This window comes from Platichthys flesus, chromosome 11 (genome assembly GCF_949316205.1).
Source record: "Platichthys flesus chromosome 11, fPlaFle2.1, whole genome shotgun sequence".
NCBI classification, from domain to species: domain Eukaryota; kingdom Metazoa; phylum Chordata; class Actinopteri; order Pleuronectiformes; family Pleuronectidae; genus Platichthys; species Platichthys flesus.
Window position 1 is genome coordinate 12,000,299 of NC_084955.1, and position 15,808 is coordinate 12,016,106.

General features: G+C 41.8%; 1 protein-coding gene and 1 pseudogene across 1 annotated transcript; one reads left to right on the forward strand and one right to left on the reverse strand.

Moving 5' to 3' along the window:
- Window positions 1–5,240: 5,240 nt before the first annotated feature.
- Window positions 5,241–7,787, forward strand: LOC133965106 (CCN family member 3-like). The gene is made up of 5 exons (XM_062399511.1): window positions 5,241–5,345; window positions 5,884–6,112; window positions 6,235–6,489; window positions 6,992–7,215; window positions 7,380–7,787. Exons 1-5 carry the CDS (start codon window positions 5,289–5,291, stop codon window positions 7,671–7,673), a joined length of 1,059 nt encoding a protein of 352 aa, XP_062255495.1. The 5' UTR covers window positions 5,241–5,288; the 3' UTR covers window positions 7,674–7,787.
- A 2,070-nt stretch (window positions 7,788–9,857) lies between these two features.
- On the reverse strand, window positions 9,858–14,616 carry LOC133965105 (E3 ubiquitin-protein ligase TRIM21-like; annotated as a pseudogene).
- Window positions 14,617–15,808: the final 1,192 nt, after the last annotated feature.

Below are 15,808 nucleotides of genomic sequence, written 5' to 3' on the forward strand. Positions count from 1 at the left end.
ATGATGGTGCAGTGGTTAGCAAGACGGTTCTGGGGTTGAATCCCAGTTCAACAGAGCCTTTCTATGTGAACTTGGCATGTTCTCCCCATGTCTGGGTGGGTTTTCTCTTCTTCTCATCCCACATGAAGACATGTAGACTGGGGTTACAGGAGGTTAACTGGAGACTATCACTTGACCGAAAAGGTGTGAATGAGAGCAAGGATGAATCTTTGTCCCTGTGATACCCCGACGACCTGTCCAGGGTGGACCCCACCTCTCGCCCAATGTCAGCAGGGATTTGGCTCCACCTGCCCCCCAACCCTCAATAGAGCGGTATAGATAATGAGTGGAGGGAGGGATTACCTTTGGCGTTTATCGACCTATTGACATTTCACATTACTTCTCAGCCAACACACAAGGATGGTATTACCTTTAAAAAGGAGATATATTCGCTAATATAATAATAATATAAAGCTAAAATCATTAGTTGTAAACACCATTTGAACATCAGTCCCTGATCACAAAAATGATCAGGGACTTTATGGATTATCAATTAAATGATCTTCTAAAATAAATGGCAATAAAAGATGTTTTACAAAAAAAGTCTCTTTTGCTCTGACACAGTGTTGAACCAACGTGTCTCAGGCTTCTCTAATATTTTCCATTCACTGTCTCCTCCTGCGCATGGCCTCTCGTAGCGCATCCTCTTGTCATGCGTCCTGAGATTTTTCCACACAACATGTTTTATTAGAGGAAGCCAGTTACTTCGTCCGTCCACTGCCACCCACCATAAGACACATCTGTGTCTCAGCTCATGTACATTGGTGTAGAACAAATAAACCGTGAGTGAGAGATTTGTGGTGGCCTCCCAGGCTGTTCAACCCACCGCCTGACAGCAAATTGAAAATAAGAAGAGCACTCAGCTTTATGTTTTAATCTGTGGAGGAAATAATGTAAACTGACGACATGTGTGTGGGAAAGAGTGGACAAAAGACTTAGAGAGAGAGACAGGAAACATAGCTAAGTTCAGAGAATACAACTAAGTGGCAAAGACAGACGGCCGCCCTGCTTGTTATCCTCACAGTCACCAGTTAATCTGAGGGTTGCCAACAGCTAGTAGATGCTTCATCTGTTTGGTCAAATGCTGTATAGGTGCACGGCCCATCCGCGGCCCAGGTCAGGTTTGCATGCTGATTGTGTGAATGCAGTGTTCCTGGATGGTTGAGGTTGTAGCTGTGAGGCAGTGAAGGCTCTCACATGAGACTTTTTGTAGATTGGTCTTGGAGCCTTCGATTCTCGAGCATTGAGGGAGGCATTTGCAGGAGACTTCAAAACAGTATAGTCTAACTTTTCACTGATTTGATAAAATTGGTCTTCAAATGCAGACTTCGAAGGATGAGTCCCCTCAATTGAGACACAGCCTATGAATGGAACCAGAGGCGGACTTAAACATTGGGCAAAGGTCTGCAGATTCCTTGGGCCCCATGAAACACACAGTTACATTTATGGTTAAGATATTTTTTTTCACTTTTCATTAATTTATCATGTAATAGTGCCAGTAATATAGAATTTATAACTCTATATTACTGGCACTATCTCTGCACCTTAAAACCGAACGTAACTCTTTAACTGTATATATTGTTGTTTTCTTATATTGTTCGATATTGTTGTAAATTTGTTGTTTGTAAAGTGCACCAACCACACCAAGGCAATTTCCTGTATGTGCAAATATACATGGCAATAAAAATAATTCTGATTCTGATTCTGATTCTGATTCTGCAAACCCGTTTGCTAAAATGCATCAGAATTACTATAATTCATGAGAAATTAGGGTCTCAGCACCCCCCTACCGCCTCAGTCCCCACTACAATGGACTGTTCCATGCGCGTTACAAGTATTTGCTCATCACTCCCATCATATCTGTAATCATATCTAGGGGCGTGCTTTAGTCGGAGTCTAGACACCAAACACTAACCTGTTCTACTGTTGCAATAAACGTTTGAACGTGAGTTGACTGACGCTTATCATTTGGCGTAGCTCCAACTCAAGGAAGCATAATGTTGACCATAAACTGTTAAAACAAAAGAACCTTAAAAATCTGGATAAAAAGAGAATATAAGAAAATCTAAGCTCCTAGATGTGATAAGACCAGCATCACATAAAAAAAAGATACAAAGAAGATGCCTAAACCTCGGCCGACTTTGCCACACAGACTGCTGACCCCAAATGTTAGTGTATCATCAGTTGCAAAATGAATTTGGACTGTCCATGTAAACTATGAGCCAATCTTGGTGAGCAGCGACTGTGTGGCCTGACCACTTGGCAAAAGGCTGAAAGCCAGAGAGCAGAGTCCAACACCAACAACCCGCAGGCTGACAGACAGACTGTGTGATCTGTTTTTGTTTAGAGAGGACTGTGTCAAACCTCAATGTAAAGTGATACTGAAACATTTCCTACCACAGGAGGATGAAGGGAATTTTCAGGGCAACCTAAAAGACGCGGGTGGTGACAACAAAAACGTTAGATCAAGGACAACTGGACGGGGCTGTAGATAGTTGGGAGAGATTTCACCTCTCATCCAAGACGCCTATTCATTTCTGAATTTTTTTAAATCTCAACAAGCCAAATCCAACCCAAAGACCCCCTGTAAACAAAAGGGACAGACTCTTTTTAAGGTGCTAGCTCCCTCTTTTCCTCTTATTACACCATCTCGATCCATGTACCCCTGTCTGTCTTCTTCCATATGTAACCCTCTCCTCTTTAAAGTAGTGGAAATATTTCACAGATACCATGAATGTACGTATGCAGACTTTCCACCTCGTTCCTGGGACATATCACAGTTTGCCACACTGTGCCAAGCTGTCACACAGCAAATAAGCATGTAACAATACGTTTTCCAGTATGTACATTGGTATTTTTTGAACTATTCACAATCCATCCATTAACAGCTGTCAGATCAGCTGCACAACAAGTTACTGTGTGACAATTAAAGACAACCAAATGCACCTTTTCCCCGGCAGTAAGTGACTATTAAAGAGTTGTTCCATAGAAATGTAAAAGAGCATAGATCCAAACAGTCTGCAAACACAGCCATGCCAAGTTCGACATTCTTCGACTTCCACCTGCCAACTGTCAACACTCAAATAAGATCTTGGCAGAGCCATCCACTGCCTGTTGGAATAACAGGTCATTCTCCTGACATCCCAAACCTCACTTCTTTTTCTTGAAAAAGGACAGGTCAGAAAAGTGTTTGGAGGCCAAATGTTTCATTGATATAGATGTTTTGGATAAATCATTTTCAGGGTGACTGTAAATAGTTTCTAAGTCACATATTTTAGATACCAAGGTGCCAAGACTAAGAAATGACTATGTCAACAGATCACAAATAAATGCAAATGGTAGCAGTGGGTGTAACCAAATGATACAAGTCAAGTTACAGGAATAGAAAAATGTAGAACACTCAACTCCTACAACACATCAGCTTATAATTACTGTCTCCTTCAAATAAATGCCTGTATTTAGTATTTACATAATTCTAATCCCTATTTCACAAACCTTCTTTCAACAGATATCAGATACATTTTAAATAAGTGTTCTGGATTAATAACATTATACTAAACACAATAATCTCTTCTTAAAATGGTGTTTCCTTAGTAATGTTTCTTTCATTTTCACATCTAATAACAGTTATGGCGATGTGAGCCTTTCACAGGCTTATCTTTGTTAGCATTTATGTTTACCGACATGTACCAATAAATGTGAATGTATGTTTATATTTAATCTAAAGAAATATTTTTTTTTGTAAATGTAACATTTTCCTGTACGACTTTTTTTTTATCGCTAAAAAAATCCATAGAAGACAGCTTAATAAGTCAGGCTCTGTAACCTTCATTAACATCATAAGTAAAACTTGTGTTTTGTACTATTTCATGTCAAAATGGCTGCTGTGAAACAGGTCTGTTTTCACACTGATTATAATCAGTCTGTCACCTCTAGCAAACCAGAATTACATTCCATATTTGTCACCTGCAGGTCACACTTAGATAAGTGCTGAGGCCCTGGAGCCATCTTGCTATGACACTGCTAAATAAACTAGCATTAAACCTTAGCAGAGTTAGCAAAGTAAGCTAGCTTACCTGGGACCAGCTGTGTGTTGTCGTGCAGTTGAGAAACCTGGTTTCGTTGTGGTATCTGACAGCCCTGGGGGATCTTGGTGTGTTTGAGTTGTTTCTTTAGAACAACACATCCACATTTGTGAAAAGGTCACAAGGTCACCAACAACTAGAGGCTACTAACTTTACCAGCAGGATAACATTTAGCTTCACGCTAGGTTTGTTACTTGGTCACATCAGGCCAGAAGCTTTGGCCCGTTGTGTTTTTCTCATTAGCTGTGTCTCTAACAGACAATGTGTCCAAACTGTCACCCATTTCCACCAACTTCCTGCTTTAGTTGTCCCGCCTTCTTAAGGGTATAATTCTGTAAAGTCTGTAAAGTATATTGGGGAGTTGTGTAAATCTCGCTTTTTTGCAGGACTGGAATCAAAACTCATTGATCTCTTCGAATGCTCTCCACTCACAGATCCCCACAGCTTCCCCCTGAAGTCTGTCCACATACCTCTGCCAGGGAGAAACCATTATACGCATCTCTGACCAGATGTGTCGACCACAGTGTTTGACTGTGTTTCTATTTTAGGAAGCAGAAACATTTCTCCTGGGAATAAGAGGGTTTTTCCGTTCTGACCTCCCAGGTGGGGTTTGGAAAAAGGTCAAAGGTTCACCACCCAGTGTCGGTGGGAATAAAGAGACCCATGTAATAAGATGACAGAAATAACACTTTATTAAGAACAAAGTTTACTGGAAGAAAATTAGTTATACTGACTTAACGACAAATGTATATAAAGTATATAATTTACAGCCATTAGTATTGAAATAGATACCTTGAATCTATTAAATGTGTACATAAAATAAAAATACGTTATCAGAATCTTAAATTGTAAAGTGTGAAACCTTGCTGTGTGTTTGTGTGTTGCGCACTTTGACAGGATCTCACAATAAAAGGTGACTCTCGTCTTCCTCCGGCATTCCTTCTTGTTTGTCGTCATGGTGCCAGCAGGACAGCTCCGCTATATAAGGTCCTCATCTCGGCAGTCCTGAGCCAGAATGACAAAGAGTGTACAACCTTCTGCTACATCACAGCCAGAGAGGAGTGAGCGCTTCTCCCTGAACCAAAGGACTCACATCAGATCCTGCGAAGACAACACAACACTTCATTGACTGCAGATATATTTTTGCTTCTGCTCTTCTTCAACATGAATATATCCAGTCTTTCAAATGGAGCTCTATTTTTCTTTTTTTTGACTGCGCAGGTAAGAATTTAAAACCATAACCGAGTGTTTTATATTTTTATATTGAAGCACCTGGTTTAAATGGTAGAAGCATTTTTATCACAAATTTTTATTTCACTGTTGAAGAAGAAAGGAAGATTCTGTTTCCTTTCATTGATGAGACTAGCTTCAATCACAAAGCTTCCACTTCTTTCATCAAAAATAAGTTTCAATAAGCAAATGTTATTGAAGTTTCCTGAAGCTTCATTTTGCTTTTCGGTTAATTATACAATTTGTCACATTATTTGCCATATGACATTACCGTACAAAATATTTTCTTATATATTCTGTGATTCTTTTCTAAAAAGATCTTTGTATGTCTGAAAGACTGCATTAGGTGTCACCTGAAAAGGCATTTATCAGTTTTACATAAATAATAGTTAATATTTAATAAATTACATTAAGCTTAGACATGCACATTTATAAAAAACTTGATATTTTATCCCGGTTGTCAATAATCAGACATTAATTTGTCTTGGAGGCTATAATAACATTAACGGAGCAACTTTGATTCTCTCAGGTGTTTGCAGTCGTCTGGTCCCAGGCATGTCCACGGAGATGCCTGTGTCCTAAGGAGCCCCCCATGTGTCTCCCTGGGGTGCCCCTGATCCTGGACGACTGTGCCTGCTGCCTGGTGTGCGCCCGTCAGAAAGGACAGATCTGCTCTGAGACGAACCCCTGCGACACACGGAAAGGCCTGCGGTGTGACTACACGGCGGACGTTCACAAGAGGGCCGGCATCTGTGCAGGTGAGGGGGCTGTTGTTTGAGCTGTCATTCACAAATGCAAACAAGATGTCCAGAACGAGGCAAATACTAAGTACGTAGACAATTAAACAAAACCTTTCTGCGACTTTCTCTCTTTCCTGCAGCTCATAAGGGACATGTGTGTGTTTTGGGTGGTTCCGTCTACCAAAACGGTCAGACCTTCTTCCCCAGCTGTAAGTACCAGTGTGTGTGTCGTGACGGACAGATCGGCTGCTTGCCCCGCTGCAACTTGGATGTGATGTTGCCCGGGCCTGACTGCCCCATGCCACGAAAGATCCAGGTTCCCGGGGAGTGCTGCGAGAAATGGGTGTGCGAGCCCCAAGCGAAGGCCAGTACACTGGTCGGCTTTGCTCTGGCAGGTGAGTGGACTGAGATGACACGGGCCATGGGCTGGACATACAGAGAGAGACACACATGCAGTCACAGCTCCAGTCGCACTCGAGTGTGAGACAGAGTTAAAAGGTTATGTACATTTCACATAGCTGTTCTGGGGTTAGGGAGCAAGATCCAAGGGAAGGAGGAAACTAGAATAAGGCATGAGAAGAGAGGAGGAAACACAAAGGAAAGAAGCTGTGTTGAAGTAGTGTAATACACCACTCAGCTAGTTTCAGTCACACACAAGGAAGTCAGTGATCATGTTGGTCACTGGTTTTCTCAGAATATACTCACAAACGTTTGTTTGAAGAGGATTTACTCTTCAAGATTAAGAATTCTGCATATTAAATTTCTAAATATTGTATTACTATAATATTCTTGGATGTGTTATTGTTCACTTTTAAAACGTTAAACATAACAGCTTTAACTTCTTTGAATTTAAAGCTATCGCGCTAACCCATATTCCTTCTATCTATGTTCCTTTAGCCTATCGTGAGGAGGAGACGGTGGGCGTCGACAGCTGGGACCTCAGCCTGAACTGCATCGAGCAGACCACAGAGTGGGGCGCCTGCTCCCAGAGCTGCGGCATGGGGGTGTCCACCAGAGTGACCAATAAGAACCGCCGGTGCGAGATGGTGAAGCAGACCCGGCTGTGTATGATCAGACCCTGTGACAACCTGCAGGATCAGCTACAGCTGACTCAGCTGAAGGTAACTTTTCTCTTTTGAGAATCTACTTGCTGCATCATTTCTGAATGAGTTTCTTAATTTCTTCATCATCTATGGGAGTTCGATGAGAATGTTTTGAGCTCCTGTAGTTTGTAATCAGTTCCATGTGTCATTCAGTCAGTGAATAGTTCTTTCTCTCCCCGCAGAGAGGCAGCAAGTGCCAGAGGATGGTGAGGAGCGAACAGGCCGTCCACCTCTCCTACAAGAACTGCACCAGCGTCCAGGTCTACAAGCCTCGCTACTGTGGCTCCTGCACAGACGGCCGCTGCTGTACCCCCCACAGAACCAGGACTGCTCTGGTGGATTTCCAGTGTGCCAACGGTAAAATCGCCAAGAGGCCAGTCATGGCGATCCTTACCTGCGTTTGCCACAACCACTGCCCCAGAGAGAATGCCGCGTGGCAGCAGTCAGAGATGGGATACAGCGGCATGAGGTTATAGGTCAACATAAGATAATAATAATAAGGTAATAATGTACAGTAAAATCCAGATTGTAGGTGAAGACTGTGTCTCTAAATGCAGGGATTCCTCAAGGTTTGCATCCTTCATTTTACAAACGTGAGTTGCATTTACTCAAAACTTAATATTAAGATATTAGATGGAGACTGTCCACAACATAATACAAACAGTATGTAGGCCGATAAAGTGTGGCATGCATTTCAGGTAAAGATCATAGAGAATGAAATAGCTCTATATCTGCAGAGGTATTTTATCTTGTATCATCCTGTGGACAAATTAGTGTCATATCCACTATTGCAAAGTAAAGCACTTAACCCTTGAGACGGGTTGATTCTCTCCAATTCTGGAGATCAAGTAGAGTATAGTTGTGCTCAACCTAAATGAATAAGGAAGAAAGCTATGTACGCCAACATCTTCATGTACTGTGTGTCTTTTAATTCAATCACTGGCCGTACAGTGACATTTTGTCACCTTAATCTACAAAAAAGTAAATAAGGATGAAAATTATCAAAACAGCGGCAAGAAGGCAGAAGGAAATAGACGAGCTTAGCTGGGACTTTTAGCTTTCCATGGCACTGCTGTGGGAACTTTCCAACCATGGGTCACATTTTTTAAATAACTGGACTGTAAACTCTGACCAGGTCCCAGCGAAGCGTTCAATCTATGAAAGAGAGGTCACTGTGGTGATGGGTGTCATTCCTTACATCTGCTTAGAAATCCTACCCCAGTTGCAATGAAAGCACATGTATGCTTTTAGATATTAATACGCTTTTTGTTAAAAGTAGTGCACATAAACAACAGCTATTTGTATAATGACAAAAGTTTTGTAAATACTTGCTGTATAGTTGGTTGGACTGAGTGTGTATCAAATACACAGTGTTAAATGCTAGAAATGTAATTGCATATATTGTTTTTTTTTTTTTTTTCACTTCGAATATACGTCAGACTGCTTATTTCTGTATCTGCAAAAGTCAACATAAATAAAAAGTGTATTTTTTTGTATCAACGTTTGAATCTCTTACGTGTCATTTAATCATAAATCATTTTTATTGATGCTGGTGGTGGGGAGGAGGTGCATTTATCAAGCCACAGTGCCTGCAGATAACTGGGCTGATAGTTGAGGTGATGATTTGTGTATGAGTGGAAGGACTTTACTCCAACAGTTCCCATAAGTAACTTTCACCTCATACTAACAGTATGGCTGCTCTACATTCATCAGCACTGGGAGACTCATCAGCTTTGTCAACAAATTTTGAACTAACTATTTGGTCTTTGTATTTGATTTAAAAAATGTGTTTAATCTTGTGTGCTGTATGCACAATTCAAATCCTAGAGAAGTATTTGCGCTGATTATCCTTGAACGTAGTCTATGATATTCAATGCTCTGAAAGTTTCCACACGTGCATTTAGGCTAGACCTCTTCCTGTGGATTCCCTTTTTAACAGATCAGGATGTACAAGCCATCAAAATAGGATCAAAAGACCCCGGGCCCCCCCTTGGGTTGGTGACCTCTGACCTCTCTCAGTGAACCCCACCTGGAGGGTTACAATGGAAACCCTCTCTTATTCCCTGTAGAATTGCTCCTGCTTCTTAGAATAGCTCCTCAGTGGAAACCTCAGCTCATCAGTGAGCTGGAATCAGCGGGGGGACTAACACTGTGGTCGACATGTCTGGTTGCACACATGTGGCGGTTTCTGCCGTGCACAGGTTTGTGGTATGTCGTCTGTGTTTGTTGATGTAGGATTTGAAGCTTATTCCTGTGTTGCACTCAGTAAAAATATTTTCAGATTAAAGAGTCAGCGAAATGATTTAAACATAAGAAAGACAGATGCTTGTGACGTGGATTCAGGCAATGATAGTTTGTCAGTTGGTCGGCTCAGTCCGGACTGAAACTGTGCAAAGACGTAGGGATTGCAGTATACATTTTCTACATGTCTCACAGAAGATATCGGCCAAACACCAATCAGATTTCAGCTTGGGACATTCTTTTCATATTTAAATGTCACTTTAAGTAGACAGTAGGAGTGAACATATCATTGTGAATCATTCTGTGTGTGTGTGCGTGTGTGGGGGTGTGGGTGTGGGTGTAGTCTTAAAGAGGAATGGGAACGCACAATTGACTCTAAAAAACAGAGAGACACGACAAAAATACAGTCTCTGCTCCTAAAGGGTTAACGTCACAGGAACGTTTTAATGCCACCGCCACTGAAATGCGATGAATCACTCCACAAATATTCTCTCTAATGCAGAACAGGTTTCCATGCTTGAACTTCAAGTAATTAGAAAGACATGAGAATGTATACCCGCAGGTTAAACCCAACAGTTTATGAGTGTAATTTGGTTATTAAATTTAAGTTGAGCAATGAATAATGTCATAACTTCTGGTTATGTGTCTGTATTTTATACTCCTCTTACTGTAGTTCTGTCAGCATGTTTTTGGTGTTATACCACTCTATGATAGTATTTGGTGAATGAACTGTATACTGTAAAGTGCTTTACAGTAATAGTTACATTCACATACACATTCTTAGAAAGCCTCTATACACAGTGCTTCTTCACTCTCACACCATTCATACACTTTCGGCACAGCTGTCAGGGGGGATTCAGGTCAGTGTTTTGGCTAAGAATATTTCAGAGTGCAGACCGAAGGAGCAGGGGCTTGAAACACCCGTCTTCTGATTCGTGGACGACCCAGCTCTCCACCCCTTTAGTCTCAGCGGCTCTTTGATTTCACTCATAAAGAGTCAAGAAATTAATTCCATTCTTAAAATATTAAAATGTGAAGTTCTGTACATCTTGACCTGTGTAGTACTTTTTTCTTTTTCACACTGAGAACCCAAATGTAATGTCCTGGAGCCTGGGTGTGTGTGTTTGTTGTGAAGTCTTTGATTTAGGCTGGGTAATAGAGCGGCTGGCGTGGATTGTAGATGGGTCGATCAGTGCTGTGATCTCAGTGAGTGACTGGTCTAGTTTTTTTTAACAATAAATAAATTTCACTAACACAATACAGACAGAAACTAAAAAACATACATTTATGGGATAAGGACTCGTTTGAGAAAATCAGAGGCTGCCTACAACAAACTGTGAGGTACAATATGGCGTCAGTATTTTGACCATGGACACTTGGTACACCGAATTGAGGAGCCGGGGATCAAACCATTAACCTTTTTAGTGGACAACCCACTCTACTTAATGATTCACAGCCACCCAATGAAATGAAAGAACACAGCAACAAGAAAAAAAATCAAGGCATAAAATGTTCCTGTTTCCCGCATTGTTGATTCTTCTTCTCTGGTGGTCGAGATTTTGAGGGGGGCTGGTGAGAGGACCAGGGGGCCACTATTTATACCATCCTCAGGGAGACCGGGGCTGAAGAATGGGTCGATTTTTTCATTGAATGTGCAACCAGTGAAAGAGTAGATCAGATTTGAAGTGTCCACATCATAGAAGGACACCAGCCCCTGCTCATGATCCACAAACACCCCGACCCTCTCTGGTTTGTTCATCAATCGGAGGTTGACGGAGACATTCAGACATTTCAGAGCCGAGTATTTGTCTCTGTTCCTCAATCTAATGGTCCAGACTCCCTCCCTCGGGTTAGGCGTGATTGTCTTCTTCCCACGCACCGACTCTCTAGCTACTCCTAAATCCCATGCGGTCTTCCTTGTGACCTGCACCTCATAGTAGAATTTACCTTCAGACAAGCCCTGATTTCCCAACACGTAGGCATATTTGTTGAACTTCTTCGGGATATTTGAAATCCACACAACATGAGGAATTTGAACTTGTTTTAAATCCTCTGAAAACACGAGCAGATCACTTGCAGTGTGAGGATCAATGTCATGTCAACCTCAAACCGCTGCCGGATTACCTCCAACTTTGTGCCTTCGGGCAGCATCTCTAGGTCCATGTGTGTGTAGACCCGTTTTTCCGTTTGTTCACCGATGATTTTATCACAACTAACCCTCAATTCCCGGCTAGCTCGCTCCGTCTCTTTAGCGAGCGTCTCCTCCAGCTCTGTCAGCGCTCTCTTGACATCTTCCACACGGTGCTGGCCGCTGATACTGACATCAGACCAGTTCTTGGTGCGTGGGAGGGAGGAGGAGCAGGACAGGAAGCGCTTGATGAGCTGGAGGTGGTCTTCAGTGTGTGAGATGCTCTCCAGCTTAGTGATTCTACTCTGGAGCTTGATGATTTCTCTCTCCAGTTGCTGCTCTCTGCTTCTCCTCAAGCTCCCTCACCAGCCCATGCAGGCCTCTGTCAAAAGACACTAAAAAAGTAGAGAATACCTGAGAACTATTCACCTTTGCTTCATCTTTGTGTTTCCTCCTCATGTCCACATCATCTATTAGCTCCTGGACCTTCCTTTGTCGCTCTTGAATCATCTCCTGCACTTCCTCCTTCTTCTGCTCCAGCTGAGCCTTCGTCTCTTCGTACTCCTTCTCTAAAGGGACCTTATCATGAGCTCTATGTTCTGTACACTGGACACAAACACGGGTTAAATCATCCCTGCAGAAGAGCTCTAACATCCTGTTATGCTCCTTGCACACATTGCTCCCCAGGTCCTGCAAAGGATCGGCCAGTTTGTGCTTCTGTAATGCAGCGATTCTCCGGTGAGGCTCAAGGTGTGTTTCACAAAAAGAGGCCAGACAAACCAAACAGGTTTTCGAGGCTCTGAGCTTCTTGCCAGTGCAGCGGTCACATGGCACCTGTCCCGCTTTGACGAGGACATCATTATTAGCTGAGACACTTTGTTTCCTGAAGTTCTCCACCACCTCCCTGAAACCGGTGTTGACGCAGAGCTTGAGTCCTTTGCTGTACTTCTCTTTGCACAGCGGACACTCACACTGCTCTTTGCCTTTCCAGTGCGTGCTGATACAGGCCTTGCAGAAGTTGTGCCCGCATGGGATAGAAACTGGCTCGGTGAAGAAATCCAGACAGATGGAGCACATGAACTGATCTTCAGACAGGAACCCACTAGCTGAGGCCATATTTAGAGGAGAGGAGAGTCTAGGAAACATAGACATTTTATTGCTTTTTGTTTTGGACATTTTACACAAACATATAATTATTCACAAAGAAGACTGGAACTATAAACAGTGCAGATTAATTCATGTCAGATAAAACAATTTCTGTTGGCAATAGATCATTAAGTCACTTTTGTCATACTGGGCTTCAGGGCCGGCCCTAGCATATTTGGCGCTCTAGGCAAGCTTCACTCCTGGCGCCCCCTCCCCCCCCTCTCAAAAAAAATATATCTCAAAACGATTCTCCACGAAAACTTTTTATAAAATTATTTCTTTCTTCCTCGAAGTTGCTTGGACACATACACTCTAACCATAAGCCTCAATGTGCTAGCATGTTCTGACAACACCAAGGAGGTATGTACCTCGATTTTTGCCTCATTTTACCCTAATGTTAGATTCATTTTTTTAAGTCAAAATATTGGTTGGAGATATATGTTATGTGTCCCAAAATTGATACCACTGCAACAAAGTATATCTGTAGAATACAGCAGGAATGCAGCAGCAATAACAACACAGAGCCTTCAGTTCCACATCCAGACTGCATCTTATTCAAATTAAACACAATTTCAAGTACAAGCATTTCTTTGAGTGTAACTGCATTTTAAAGTGCATAAAACATACATTCAATTATTATGGTGTCTCTTTCCTCCAAACATCTTAATATACATTTTCACTCATAAAGAAATATAAACATTTACAATATAGAACTATTGAACATTAGCTTATAACTGTCTTTATAACGCAAAATAACAATTCATGAATTACAGAGTCTGTGTGTGTCGGAGCTGAACTACACACTGTAAAGTAAACAATATACAATCCCGACCCGCCTGCAAGACGACGTGCAGGTAAAATAAACACCTATACAGGCGAATGTAGCCCCGCCCACCTAGTGCGCGACTGTCTCCCCCCTCACTGCCCAGCGGAGTTTCTAAGTTTTACCAGTCAACACGTCTCAATGACACCCGTGGTGATCAAGCGAGGCTTTAGGAGCTAACGTAGGTGACTCTCACCCATTACTAACCTGTAGAATACAGGATGAATGCAGCAGCAGTAAAGACACGGAGCATTCAGTTCCTCATCCAGACCTCTATCTGGCATGTGGGCGGAGCCCCCACAGAGACAGGACGGGGTGCAACTGCCAAACGTTACTTCTGAGCGCTGCTGTCATTGATTTCTCTAATGAAACTACTTAAAATACTGTCAAAGTAATTAAATACAATATTTTGGGCCATACCACATATAGAAGGGGGCGCAAAAAACTCTGCCTGCGCAGTTTTTGGTGCCCCCCTCTGAGTGGCGCCCTAGGCAACCGCCTATGTCGCCTGTAGGAAAGACTGGCCCTGCTGGGCTTTCATGGAAAAAAACTAGTCATAAAATCATTCACTTTAATGAATAAGATTAACAACAACAAGCCATCTCCGAACGGGATGAACATGACAAAGTACATGAAAACTTTGACTGTATGTTATATCTATTAATATATAATATCTTTCATATGTGATATGCGGCAATATCTAAGTCTTACTGAGCAAATAAAAATGTCTTTTTTTCCTGCTGGGATTTGTCATTTTAAAGAGCACGAACAACAACAATTTAAAAACTGATTTCACATCAGATACTTTCTGATGGCAAGCAGATCATGAAATGACTGGTATGCCTCTCGCAGGAAACTGAAGTTTCGGGAAAACAAAAAACAACTCTCAATAAGTTGATTCACAGCTACCAGTCATTCCTCTCTGGATTTAAAAACTTCACAACATTTAACATGTACTTGTAAATATTCTAGAACATCGGAACATTATCATGAGTTGAACTGTACCTGCTGGAATGTGGAAGCGCAGCTCTGTCGAGTGTGTTTTTGCACGAACTACACTTTGTTATTAAAGGTTACTAGTGGTTTCATTTCTCTGTAAATTATGCAGTACTCCTCCTCCTCCACTGAGGCAGACCCCTCCCTTCTGTTTAAAGGGAAAGTTCACTGATAGATGAAAAGTTGGTCATTATCTACTCTCCACTATGCCGATGGAGGGGTGGGTGAAGTGTTTGAGTCTCGAAAAAATGTTTGGAGTTTCAGGGGTAAACAGTGTTGCAGTTGCATCCAATACAATTTAAGTCAATTGTGACCACTTCTTCACACATAATAAAACAAGAGATGCCATACTGTTCCTGTGGCATCATCCAAGTGTCTGAAAGCCCAGATATTCATATGCGCATTTATGATCTCTGGCTGTAAACACAGCTGAAAGTCACATTTTTATGTTTGGATTCATCTATAGAAGACCAGCCACATATTTACAGTTGGATACAATAAGAGGCTGGACTGGTACCGGTTGGGTGGGACTGAGTGGCGAGTGCGATCCCGAATGACTCATACGGTGGAGGAAATAATAAACGAGACGTTTAACTAACATATTTCTTAGAATGGACTGAGTGGAGTGACTGTTTTCCTACTTTGAGGGTCCCTACTGAGCCCTTCAAGTCATTACGGATAGTAAAAGCCTAGCAAATTTATTTGACACAATATGGGCCCTTCAATGACAATAATTTAACTGAGTTGACAATCCAGCAGCTAATTAAGAATTCTCAATAATTACTTTCTCTTGTTTGTTTTGTTGATTCGTATTTGTGTGTCACAGTGTGCCCATGAGCCACAACCAGACTAACAAGGACTGGGCGGTGTGTGAATAAATAGGAGACAAGAACACTGGTTCATACACAGGAGAAAATGTGACGATGAGCTGGAGGGAATGGAAGATTTATGAATACAAATAAGGACCGGAGACATCTGGTGGAGAAAAGATAGGAGGAATGACAAGAAGAAGAAGGCGGAGACCGAGGTTCACTGAAGAGTGGACAGAGGGAGGAATGCAAAGTACAGCATGAACTACTTAGTACTCAATGATTACTATTTGTCCTTTTTCGTAGAGTTGACTTCAAAAGGAATAATGGTTCAGTGTTCGCACAAATGAAATGAATCATATCTATTCTTTCTTCTGTCTATAAATGTATGAGCATAATAAGGGTTCTTGAATTTTAACTAGACTTACTAGACTTTGAGGAATCACTAATGCATTTATATTTCTTTTA

What these genes read in the sequence shown, in the direction of transcription:
- LOC133965106 (XM_062399511.1), top strand. Translation starts at nt 5,289, where the DNA reads ATGAATATATCCAGTCTTTCAAATGGAGCTCTATTTTTCTTTTTTTTG. An exon ending in GGTCGGCTTTGCTCTGGCAG is followed by an intron (nt 6,490 to 6,991) that starts GTGAGTGGACTG and finishes ATGTTCCTTTAG; the next exon opens with CCTATCGTGAGGAGGAGACG. An exon ending in TACAGCTGACTCAGCTGAAG is followed by an intron (nt 7,216 to 7,379) that starts GTAACTTTTCTC and finishes CTCTCCCCGCAG; the next exon opens with AGAGGCAGCAAGTGCCAGAG.